This window comes from Camelina sativa, chromosome 5, assembly GCF_000633955.1.
Source record: "Camelina sativa cultivar DH55 chromosome 5, Cs, whole genome shotgun sequence".
NCBI lineage: Eukaryota > Viridiplantae > Streptophyta > Magnoliopsida > Brassicales > Brassicaceae > Camelina > Camelina sativa.
The window spans coordinates 25293832-25306144 of record NC_025689.1 but is presented as its reverse complement, the minus strand read 5'-3'; the positions used below and the strand labels follow the sequence as shown (position 1 = coordinate 25306144).

The 12313-nt window shown below is 41.4% G+C and overlaps 2 protein-coding genes across 2 annotated transcripts; one reads left to right on the top strand and one right to left on the bottom strand.

The window, feature by feature from the left end:
- LOC109132910 lies at positions 237 to 2178 on the top strand. Its single transcript, XM_019245373.1, has 2 exons — positions 237 to 1782; positions 1961 to 2178. Exons 1-2 carry the CDS (start codon positions 237 to 239, stop codon positions 2176 to 2178), a joined length of 1764 nt encoding a protein of 587 aa, XP_019100918.1.
- Positions 5567 to 6907, bottom strand: LOC104789566 (transcription factor MYB114-like). The gene is made up of 3 exons (XM_019245528.1): positions 6777 to 6907; positions 6059 to 6188; positions 5567 to 5950 (listed from the first exon to the last, which is right to left on the bottom strand). Exons 1-3 carry the CDS (start codon positions 6898 to 6900, stop codon positions 5644 to 5646), a joined length of 561 nt encoding a protein of 186 aa, XP_019101073.1. The 5' UTR covers positions 6901 to 6907; the 3' UTR covers positions 5567 to 5643.

Genomic DNA, 12313 nt, shown 5'->3' with positions numbered 1-12313 from the left:
TGTGAATAGAAATCTCGACGGAGTTTACCTTTCTACATGGTATCAGACACTTAACCTAGCCACCAAGCTAAGCGATCGATCCAATCTCCGCTCTCTTTCTTCTTCATCACATCTCTTCTTCTTTCTCTTCCTCTTTTGTTCTCTTCATCATGGCTCCCCATACCTCTTCTTCCTCCACTAATGAAAAACCATTTAGCATCTCCTAGATCAAGGCTTATATCCCTATAACCCTTGATATGACCAAACTCAACTATCAAGTTTGGCGAGAGTTGTTCGAAACTCACTGCATCTGTTTTGGAGTTCTCGGCCATCTTGATGGTACCTCTGCTCCTACCCCTGAAACCGAAAAAGAATGGAAGGAACATGATGGCTTACTTAAGATGTGGATTTACGGAACCATATCAGAATCAATCCTCGACACCGTCCTCAAAACCAAGTGCTCTGCTCGTGATTTGTGGCTCACAATTGAAAATCTCTTCCGAGATAACAAGGAGGCTCGAGCTCTAGAACTTGAGAATGAACTTCGCACAACTGTCATCGGAGATCTCACCATTCACACCTACTGCCAAAAACTCAAGACTCTCTCCGATCAGCTCACCAATCTCGATTCACCCGTCTCGGACCGCGCTCTTGTTATGCATCTTCTTAACGGCCTATCCGACAAATTTGATAACATCATCAATGTTATCAAACACAAATCCCCTTTCCCACAGTTCATTGAAGCTCGCTCGATGCTCACCATGGAAGAGAAACGCCTCACCAAACCGACACCACCGACACTCGTCAACCACAACACGGCTTCTGCTCCTGCTCTTCTCTACACAGCCTCAGACCAGCAACGTCAGTCCAACCAAGGAGGTTACTCGAACAACAACACCAACAACTACTCACATCACAACGGCGGTGGTAGAGGTAATCGGGGCCGTGGTCGTGGTGGCCGTTACGGTCGTGGTCGCGGACGCTACAACGGTCAATGGCCTCCACTGTACACACCGACTTGGCCACAAGGAGCTCAACCATGGCCAGCGACTTATCCTCCGCCGATGCTTTCCTACCCTAGCCATCAATTCTCCCCGTTGGGCTCACTCCCAAACTACTCCGCTCACAACAGTCGTATGCAGCCTGGTCTTCTTGGACCCTCTCCTAGGCCCAATCATGAAGCCCATCTCACTAATGCAGCAACTCAACAACAACTGACGGCCTCGTACTTACCTGCGCAAATCACTCATGCGTTTAATACGATGGCACTGCAGGATCCATACAATCCATGGTACATGGACTCCGGTGCAACAGACCACATTGCCTCGCATCCAGGTATTCTTCGTTCTACTTTTAATTCGAGCAATCTCCCTTCTATTACTGTTGGGAATGGGTCTTGCGCTCCTGTTACGACAACCGGTGAGGGGATTCTAAACTCTCCTTCTCGTCCATTTTTTCTACGCAATGTTCTTGTTTGTCCTGCAATTGTTAAAAATTTGATATCCGTTCGTAAATTTGTCACGGATAACTTTTGTTCTCTTGAATTTGATCCTTTTGGTTTCACTGTTAAGGACCTTCCAACTCGGACCAATCTTCTCCGATGTAACAGCTCGGGGCCTCTCTACTCGTTTACTCCATCCCCCCTTCGGACTCCTCCTCTTGCTCTTGCTGCTTCTACTACTTCTCTCTGGCATCGAAGACTCGGCCACCCCAATGACCAAGTTCTTCATCGTCTTCTCTCCTCTCTTTCTATTTCTAGCAATAAGACTGACTTGACAACAATGTGTCAAGCATGTCAATTGGGTAAACATACTAGGCTCCCATTTGTTTCTTCTACTACCTCTTTCTCTCGTCCTTTTGAAATAATACATTCTGATATTTGGACATCTCCAATATCAAGTCTTAGTGGAATTAAATATTACCTAATCTTTCTTGATCAATTTTCTCATTTTGTGTGGGTTTATCCGCTTCATCGAAAAAGTGATACGTTCTCCAAGTATCTGCATTTTTCCCACTATGTGCAAATACAGTTTCACTGCAAAATACAAGCACTACAATGCGATAATGGTGGAGAGTATGATAATCTTGCGTTTAAGGAACAATTGGCGACCGATGGCACCGTCTTCCGGTTCTCATGCCCCTACACGTCTCAACAAAATGGTCGTGCCGAACGAATGCTCCGCACCATCAACAACTTAGTTCGTACGCTCCTCATCCAAGCCTCCATGCCCCTCACGTATTGGGTGGAAGCTCTCAATGCTGCTGTCCACACTCTCAATCTCCTCCCATCATCATCCATTGCTAATGACGTACCGTACACTAAGCTATTTAAGACAGCACCCGACTATCATCAGCTTAAGACGTTTGGGTGCTTGTGTTATCCTAACCTTCTACCGTCGACGCCACACAAGCTTGCTCCGCGGTCTGTTCGGTGTGCATTTCTTGGCTACCCAACAGATCATCGTGGTTTTCGCTGCCTCGACATGACAACCAAGAAAATCATACTCTCCCGCCATGTCACTTTCGATGAGGCTACCTTTCCTTTCTCTATGACCCACACTCCGTCTGTAAGTCCTTCTTCTTCTCCTTCTGTTATTCTTCCTCCATCACCAATTGCTCCCATTCCGCCTCTTCCCCCGGTCATTGCTCCGCAAGCTTCAGAAAATTCAACTCCTCCTTCTCCTCCTCCTCATCCTACTCACCCTATGACAACTCGTAGCAAAAGTGGTATTGTTAAACCACGCGTTCGATTGTGTCTTCATACTGACGCCACAATTTCTCCCTTACCTTTGTCTCATGTTCAGGCTGCAAAAGATCCCAATTGGAACCCAGCAATGACAGTAGAATATGATGCTCTTATTAAATGTAGAACGTGGAAACTTGTTCCGCGACCTGTTGCTACTAATATAATTCGTTCTATGTGGTTGTTCAGGCACAAGTTTAATGCTGACGGTAGTTTGTCTCGCTATAAAGCTCGCCTCGTGGCAAACGGTAAATCTCAACAGCCTGGAATTGATTGCGATGAGACGTTTAGCCCCGTCGTGAAACCAGCCACTATCCGCACTGTTCTCAGCGTTGCCGCTTCCCGTGATTGGCCTTTACATCAGCTCGACGTCAAGAATGCTTTTCTTCATGGCGATCTTGAAGAAACAGTTTACATGCATCAACCACCAGGATTTGTTGACCCCTCCAAACCTGATCACGTTTGTCTCCTCCAACGCTCTCTCTACGGCCTGAAACAAGCCCCTCGGGCTTGGTACAACCGCTTCGCCACCTATGCTAAAACTCTTGGTTTTAAACAAAGCTCCTCCGACGCATCCTTGTTCATTTTATGTCACGGTTCTGCCATTGCTTATCTCCTCCTCTACGTTGATGATATCGTCCTCACCGCCTCAACTACACCTCTCCTTCAACGCATTATTACTCATCTTAGCTCCGAGTTTGAAATGACCGACCTTGGCCAACTTCATCATTTTCTGGGAATCTCTGTTCAACGTGATGCTCATGGTTTGTTCCTTCACCAACAAAATTATGTGGCTGATATTCTTCATCGTGCTGGTATGACTGCTTGTAATCCTTGTCTTACACCGGTCGACACAAAAACAAAGCTTGAGGCTGATGACAGTCCACCAGTCTCGGATCCTACTCTTTACCGCAGTTTGGCAGGCGCTCTTCAGTACCTCACGTTCACACGGCCTGACATTTCTTTCTCGGTTCAACAAATCTGCTTGTTCATGCATGATCCTCGTGAGAATCATTTTTTGGCACTCAAGCGCATACTACGTTATCTTAAAGGCACGATCCGACATGGTCTTCATCTTTACCGCTCCACAACCACTGATTTGATTGCCTACTCGGATGCTGATTGGGCCGGCTGCCCTTCTACACGGCGTTCAACTTCGGGTTACTGCGTTTTTCTTGGAGACAACCTTGTCTCGTGGTCTTCTAAACGCCAAGCTACTATCTCTCGCTCTAGTGCTGAGGCGGAGTATCGCGGTGTTGCCAATGCTGTCTCCGAAACTACTTGGCTACGCACACTCTTGTTAGAAATGAAGATTCCTTTACCCCGTGCCACCATTGTTTACTGCGACAATATCTCTGCCATCTACTTATCCTCCAATCCGGTCCAACATCAACGCACTAAACATGTTGAAATAGATATTCATTTTGTTCGAGAAAAAGTGGCACTTGGTCAGGTTCGTGTTCTTCATGTCCCCTCTGCATATCAGCTCGCCGATGTCTTCACCAAAGGTCTGCCTTCACCATTGTTCATTGATTTCCGAACCAGTCTAAGCGTCCGCGAATCTCTCCCGCTTCGACTGAGGGGGAGTGTTAGATAGATATCATAGAATCTAGAAATATAGAATGTTTCCTTATACTCTTGTTATCGAATATGTATAGAACTTGGGGAGCACTCCTATTGTACCATATATAAGGTTTGTCTTGTGAATAGAAATCTCGACGGAGTTTACCTTTCTACATATATGTATGTATGTATGATGTAATTTTATATAATACATCTATATGTTTAAAAAAAAAATGAGAATAAGGGAGACAAACGGGATAGAAGAAAGTTATACAAAGAGTGAAACGTGAAAGTGAAGCTCTATTATTGCTTACTTCATCTTGTTATTTCACCATCACATATTTATTGGGGTTAAGATCCACATATGACAAATAAAATTACTTGGCAATAATGCAATTTGGGATTACGTATTTTTTAAGAGATGAGGTTTAGAGATACGATAAGTCACTAATTTTTTTTTAACAATAAGGAATTTGTTATCAACAAAAAGGGACCGATAGGTACCTGCATGCTCATTGTCGAGGACAAATTTTCGAATAAGACATGATCTCATAAAAACGGTAACTTATACAAAGTCATTGTCCTACAAGTCTACAACATCTCTCTATTTTGTACCTTTCATCTATAGACTATAGTTTCTTGATTTTCATTGTCGACCAACACCAAGAGGCGTTTCTTCATTTCTACTAGTGTTAAGAATATTTTCTTTCAAATATATAGTGTTTCCCATAAGAACATGTTCTGCATGGAGTCGAAAAATTAGATGACGCAACTATCATATAATAACAAGAATCTATTGAGTGTCATTCCGGCGTCATATACATTAGTATTTGTTGAACCGATTGTATTAATTCGTCTTCTTTCAAATTTATCAGTTTTCTTATGATAGAAAAATATCTAGTTGTTTTTGGATCACACAATTCTGAGATGCAGCTGACTGAACTATTGCTATCAAAGAAAGTTAAAGATAAATAATAATTATGATTGTAAAAGAATTAATAATGTGCACGCTACATTCCGGTGATACTGTCAACATCTTAAAACTGTTGTAACAGGATACATTTTGGCGATGTTGGTAGAATAATGCCAAGAAAAATCCTGCTTGATATGGATTTGAAATTTTTTTCTGGATTTAGATCTGTAAGCTCTTGATTATAAGGAAAAACCAGTTATTGAGTAATAAACTCATCAAGCTCTTCACTATCTTTATTGAACAGACTCCAAAGTCTATCAACGTCAAATGCCAAAGACATTGAGTTCATGGAAAAATTCTCAGCCTCCTCGACCGTAGTAGCTTTAGGACCGGCTGCATCGGCTTCTTGGCACTTTTCCAATACTCTCTCCCAGCACATACTCTCTCAATCCATTAGATTGTTCACAAACACACATTTCCCGTCATCTTTGTTACATGTGATACTACCATCTCGGGTACTAACTTCGCTAAGCCCAACTCCTAACACATCACTGTTGTTGGAGAATGATTGAGGTGGAAGACTTATTACATTGAGTTTTTTGGCCGCGGGTGTGCTAGTTGAACAAGTAATTTCTTTATTTTGTCTTTTGATCTTACAACACGTTTCTTGCTTCTTACTCAAATTAGTATTCCAGTAGTTCTTGACATCATTTGCGGTCCGACCAGGCAATCGACCAGCAATCAGTGACCACCTAAGCATGCATTTGAACGTTTGTATATTACTTAGTTAGTATCTATTCATATTACACTATGTTAGATAGTTAGTAATTAATTTGCATTTTCGTCTGAACAACATAAACCTGTTTCCAAGAAGTTTATGAAGGCGAAGGAGAAGATCAACTTCATCAAGGCTAAATTTTCCTCTATTGATACCTGGCTTCAAGTAGTTCAACCATCTTAGTCTACAACTCTTCCTGCATCGGTTTAACCCTACATAACCAATAAGAGGAGTGAGCTCTACGTATATATATATACTTACGTAACATGAAGAATAACAAATAACAAATTCTATGTTGTTCATCAATCATGTATGTATGTTAAAAAGTGTTTTAAAATCATGTGTTATTATAAATAGTGACTTTATATATATATATATATATATATATCTATAGTTGTAGAAAAACATTTCAAGCATTATGTTTTTAATGACTTTAAGGGATTTTAGAGAATTTCCAAAGTTAAATACACACAAATCTAAATACTTTGTGTAGAGTGATATTTGGTAGAATTTTACAGCAAATTATAAAATGTTACTCATTAAACTTTAAATCACTTAAAATGTTAAGTTTTTTTTTTGGTAGGAATTTAAAATGAAAAGTTGAATGCTTTTATTACTTTTACCGTATAAATATACCATTTAATTATGTGAACAGTAAATAAGATATTTCATCTGGGTCATACTTAAGACATGATCAGTGATTATACAGCAACTTGTTAATAGTTATTTTCAATCGAAACAAAAAAGAATATAAATTACGTGTGTGTGTATATATATATATATATATATATATAATATACCGGTTCTCAAAGGAATTAGGTGCCATTTTCCTTTTCCATAGTTATCAATGCACTCCTTCAAGAGGTTATCTTCTTCAGGAGTCCATGCACCTCTTCTCAACCCTTTGAACGAACCCTCCTCCATGGACCAAAGTAAAATAACTAAATTATTTTACAAAGAGTGTGTTGTGGCTTACTAAATCGTTGAGAGGCATATATAAAGAAAGTGCGATCGAGTATGTGTCCGCGTTATGTAAGCGTATGTGACGTGCATGTTTCATATCCACATATCGCATTCCCTATCCGCAGATCAGTTTTGTTTGGGTGACTGAGAATAGATAATATCTTAAAAATTTATATGTATTGGCAACTACGTACATAAAACAAAACTACCAAAAGAAATTAAAAAGAAGGGACAACATCATTATTGAGTAAAAAAACTTGGGAAGTGCCTGTACAAACCTCTGGTCGTCGAGATAAGATCGTTGAAGAACAAGTTCAACAAGCAATTTCCTCAATACATGATCATGGTGAAGTCCAAAACTATATTGTTCATCATTTGATGGTACCTAACTCATTTGGAGGCACAAGTGGAAGTGAAACATACACCGAGAAGAAGAAACAGGTTCTTGATGAAATGAAACAAATCACCAAGCTATTATCAACAAGAGGGAATGGTGTAATTGACACAACACCGTGTAAGTTCGTCTATACAAGACTGAGAAACAAGACAAATGCAAACAGAGAGAATCATGTAAAAGAGCAAACTTAAACACAACTGTCAAGTCTCTACATACAGTCTAGTGTGTTTGTATAGGTTGAAATTTACATACTAAAGTACAGTTGTCGGCATCTTCACCACAGGTTCCATAAGATTCTGGTATATGTCCATGGCGTTTGTTCTTCGCCTCTCTCATTTGTTCACAGCTCCTAAGAAACCGCCCTTTCCTAAAAGCATCATGAACCAAATGATCATTATTCATTTCCACAGGCTTATCAATCTTTTTCCAGGTCATAAAAACTCCAGTACCATCTAAACCAGCTTCGCTCAAGTCGAAGACAATTCGCACAGTTACAAGATCAAGCTTCACACGTTTTGTTCGTAACTCATCGAGGTGCAGCTCAACGCTCTTGAAATCCCCCACTTTTGAGAAAGATAAAAGTACGAAATTGGCAAAAGGTGTATTCCAAGTAACTTGACACACTTCATATTTACCGCTTTATCAAGGTTTTTCTTATCCTTTTTGTCATGTTTCATTGTTTTTTTTCATTGTATTTTGATGCACTTAGTGTCCAAATGAGTCTGTTTGCGTTTTAGAAGTCCTAGAGTGTCTTTGTGTGTTTTTTGTGTCTTTTGATCCATTCCAGGTTAAGATGATGGATGACACACATAGCAATATGGGAGCTAGCGCCTGGGAAAACATGGCTAGAGTAGCGGTACAAATTTTATATTTATAGAAAGTGGCTAAAGCGAATGAAGTTGAGATGACCGCACCCGGATTTGTAATTGGAACACCCCCAAACAGTCCCTACGGCTGGACAAACCGCGGACTGGCCCGCACGAGACGACATTCGTCTATGATCTGACAGAGGTTGCACCAACAAATTAGGATCCTCGACCAGTTCATTGGCGATGCCTACCCGCTGCTTATGTACCTTAGGCTTTTCAACCCTTGGTACGCATGCGACGTTGTGCTGGCCCGGACTAGGCCATGTACCGTTTCCACATGTCCGAATATATATGTAAATATCTCGATTTATTAGTTAAGTATAATGTACATTCAAAACAAAACACTTAATTAAAATAGTTAGATCCATATTGAAGAAAACATGTTTAAAAGGAAACATCGAATTTTGCAAGACAGCAAAAAAAATGCCCTAGCCGGTTTCCTAGCTGCCCAAGCTCTATACCCACCTCACACTTTCCAGCAAAACAAAATTTTATCATGAGTAGTCTAAGATTACTCAGTGAGTTGGGTAATCCCTCTAACATGCAATCTTCCCACCCAACTACCCCACAACAACAACACTCAAACATGCTCAAACATGAAGTTCTTGTTTAACAAATCCTCCCGCTGCTTCTTCAGCTCTTCCATCTTTGTTGGAGTCATCTTGTAAGGTGCCTTAGACAAATATGTCATCACTGGTTCTAACTCAATCGTGAAGGTATCATACCGATCTGAAATGACTAAAATATATCCTTAAAATCCTGAACCACAGGAATCTCACCAACAGCAACCTGCCCTACAGACTCCAGCATAGAATTAGTAGCCAGATAAGCCTCACAATCCTTCCTCATCATCTTCTCTACTTGCACAGCTGAGATAACCAGACTCCCTGAAGTCGGCCTCAATCCCTGATAAACTAATCGCTTCCCTTCGGGCCGCTCAAACACAACTCTACCCCGATGAAAATTCGGATGTACTTTGTACCGATGCAATCAATCCATACCAAAGATGACCTCATACAACTCCACAGGGCTGATGACCAAATATGCTAGCATCGACTATCCTGCAATATGAATATCAATACCGTAGCCCGTCCAAGTATCCTCATAAACTCATCTCCCATGATCTTCTATGTTATTGGCACTTTCAGCAAACTCTGATATGATTCTCCCAAAGAATCGACACCTTCTAGTTGGTTGATAGAGACACCTTGATTCTAAAGACAATGAAGTCTTAAGAATAAGAATGATGGATTGAATGGTTGCACAAGAGTCGCAGAAAAGCTCTTGATATACCGATTTGATCTTTCAGCTTCGCACCAAAAAGATCGGATCTCTCATCCTCGCACCAAGGAGATCAGGTTTTGACTGTTGGAATCACATCAAGCAGTCGGTTTTGATTGTTGGAATCACATCAAGCAATTGGTTTTGTTCACAAAGAGCAGAAGAGAATCACTCTCAGAGAAATATAAAAGGTTTTGATAAAAAGTTGGATTGTTTATTTCATTGCTCTTACATGAGTTTATATAGGAAAATAAACTTGGTAACAAAGCCAAGTATTAACTAATCTTGAAACTAAAAACAATAAAGATAGATAGTTGAATGAAGATTCAACTCTTGGTGCATGTATCCCTTTCTCCAAAGTGACTCTTGGTGCATGTATCTATTTTCATCACTCCTCTTTGACCACAAAATCAAGTGATTATTTTAGGCTTTCTTGGACTTGAATTAGGCTCAAAGTGGGCTGGACTTGATAGACATCATCCTCAATAGAATTCCCATGCTCTCTTTGGCCAAAAGCTCTTTTATTAAGTGTTTCCTTGATCTTCTTTCCCTTTGACTCTTTGATCCAATTTGCTGATGAGAATCTTCATATGTTAAGATCCTACTAACACATTTTCTTTGTTACGAACTCCAACCACAATCACCGCGACGATTAGTTCAACCCGCCCGAAGGCTTCTCATAAGCCTCCGCACCTAGGCATGCTTGCCCTCCTTGGCTTAACCCGTGCACACACATAAACGATTTACTCCATTTCAAAAACTCTCCCAGGCGTAAGCTTCCTAGACTCCATTAGTTGCAACATCCCTCCTCTAGAGATGTGCATCAACCTCTAAAAAGTTGATTCCAAGACATTCTAGCATCCGACTGGAATACTCAAATGAACAGAAAAATCAACTCCAACTGCATCCATCCAACCATCCGCCTCTCTATGTTTGATACCTGTCGAGAAGAATCTCGTACTGATCATCTACAACTGCTCCATCCTCCTAAGATAGGATGGAAGCTCCTCAACATCTGCAACCCTCGGCTGCACCTCCACCACCGGCGGCACAACTGGAGCCTGCATTAGTACCGCTCTTGGTAACCGGCTCCAACAGCAATGCCAACAGATATCATCTGGATCCTAGGCTCCACCTGCTGCAACCCCACACCTGGGTTCCAAGCACTCTCGGCACTCTCACCGGCTAACTCCTCTAGTCCCTTCTAATATGCTTGCGACCCTTTAACGTGCCTCCTCGTGGATGTCTGGGCTACACACTCATTGGCCTCAGGAACCTGCCTAACCCTTACCGCGACCACGTCCAAGAATTACAAACTAAAACACCTCTAACTATTGTACTACCAAGCACATAGGCTATCAAAAAAAAAACTAAACCGCACACAAAAATACACAACATATTGTGAAATCTCATTGAAGGCTCAAAGAGGATATTCTAGGACCTCATACCTGTAACATCCGCGAACCAAAATATGCGTTTTGGGTAGGGGTGTCGATCGATACCCTTGTAGCATCGATCGACACCACTTATTCTGGGTTCGTCGGGTTTGTTTCAATCGTCGATTTGGACCGGTTTGGTTAGGGAAAACCATTGAACCGGGTCTTAAAAGGGAGAAAACGACCTAGGGTCGTGTTTAGTTGTTGTGTCGCCGTTTTTCAGAGAAACAAAGAGAGAAAATTTGTTCTTGAGGTTCTAGAGAGAGTTTGTGAGATTTCAAGGCGTTTTTGGTGAGATCTTGCTGTGGGATTGAAGATCCAAGGCTAGGAACGTGTTGGAAGGTTGCTAGGAGTGTTGGATTCGTTTCTGTTGGTCTAAATCTTCCTTCCAAGAGGTGAGTGCATGACCATGGCTTATCTAAGCCTTTGATTCCTTTGTTCTTGCTTGTTCTTGCTTGTTTGTGTGTTTTTCTTGCTTGGGATTGGTTGAAACAGGTTCCTACGGAGGTTTAGGGCTTGGGTCGTGAGTATTGGGCGATTTGGAGGAGTTTCGGAAGTGAGATTCGACTCTCGTTTTCGTGCGGATCGCAGTTGCAGAGGGAGTGTCGATCGATACCACTTGGTGTCGGTCGACACCAGAAAATTGGGCATCGATCGACACTGTGGGGTAGTGTCGGTCGACACCACTGAGCCAGTGTCGATCGACACTTGGCTGGTGTCGGTCGACACCTCCCTTCCAGTTAGTCGATGTTTGATTTCCTGGTTTGTGTGTTTGTTTGTTGCTTGTCTTGGAACTTTGGAATCATTGTTGCTTGTGTGTATAGCCCAGTAGATGGGAGGATTGCCTCACTGAGTGTTTATCAAATACTCATGCATCTCAATTTGTGTTTGTGGTGCAGGTAAAGGCAAAGTGTGATCGTGGAATCAAGGCAATGAAGAGGAGGATGTTCTAGGGACTCGATTGGATGTTGTCTGGCATTGCTAGGTTGCTAGAGTTGGGTCATTAGAAACATTGCTAGGTTGCTGGTTCCTTGTTTCTTGTTGTTTGGATTGATTATTGTTGATGATTATGGTTATTGGTTTTTATTGGAGTATTATTGGATATTATGTTGGTGTTGTTATTTCTGCTGATGATTGTGATTGTGGTTAGGTGGCTAGTGGGTATGGGACCACTAGTTGTAGTTCTATTTATTATATTATATTTATTATTTTTATTTATTAAAAAAAAAAAAAAGGGACGGTCGTTTCATTTTGGTATCAGAGCCCTTAAGGTTCTAGGTTTGGGTTCACTAGGTTTCTGTTGTAGATGTTTGGGATTGCATGTCTTGATTGATTATGTGAGTTAGTCAATTGTGTGTGGCATGGAGTCCTAGAACATCCTCTTCGAGCCG

Coding starts and splice junctions, on each gene's coding strand:
- LOC109132910 (XM_019245373.1), top strand. CDS start 237: ATGACCAAACTCAACTATCAAGTTTGGCGAGAGTTGTTCGAAACTCAC. Junction 1,783..1,960: donor GTGTCAAGCATGTCAATTGG/GTAAACATACTA, acceptor TCATCGAAAAAG/TGATACGTTCTCCAAGTATC.
- LOC104789566 (XM_019245528.1), bottom strand. CDS start 6,900: ATGGAGGAGGGTTCGTTCAAAGGGTTGAGAAGAGGTGCATGGACTCCT. Junction 6,189..6,776: donor CCTAATTCCTTTGAGAACCG/GTATATTATATA, acceptor TTGGTTATGTAG/GGTTAAACCGATGCAGGAAG. Junction 5,951..6,058: donor CATAAACTTCTTGGAAACAG/GTTTATGTTGTT, acceptor ATGCATGCTTAG/GTGGTCACTGATTGCTGGTC.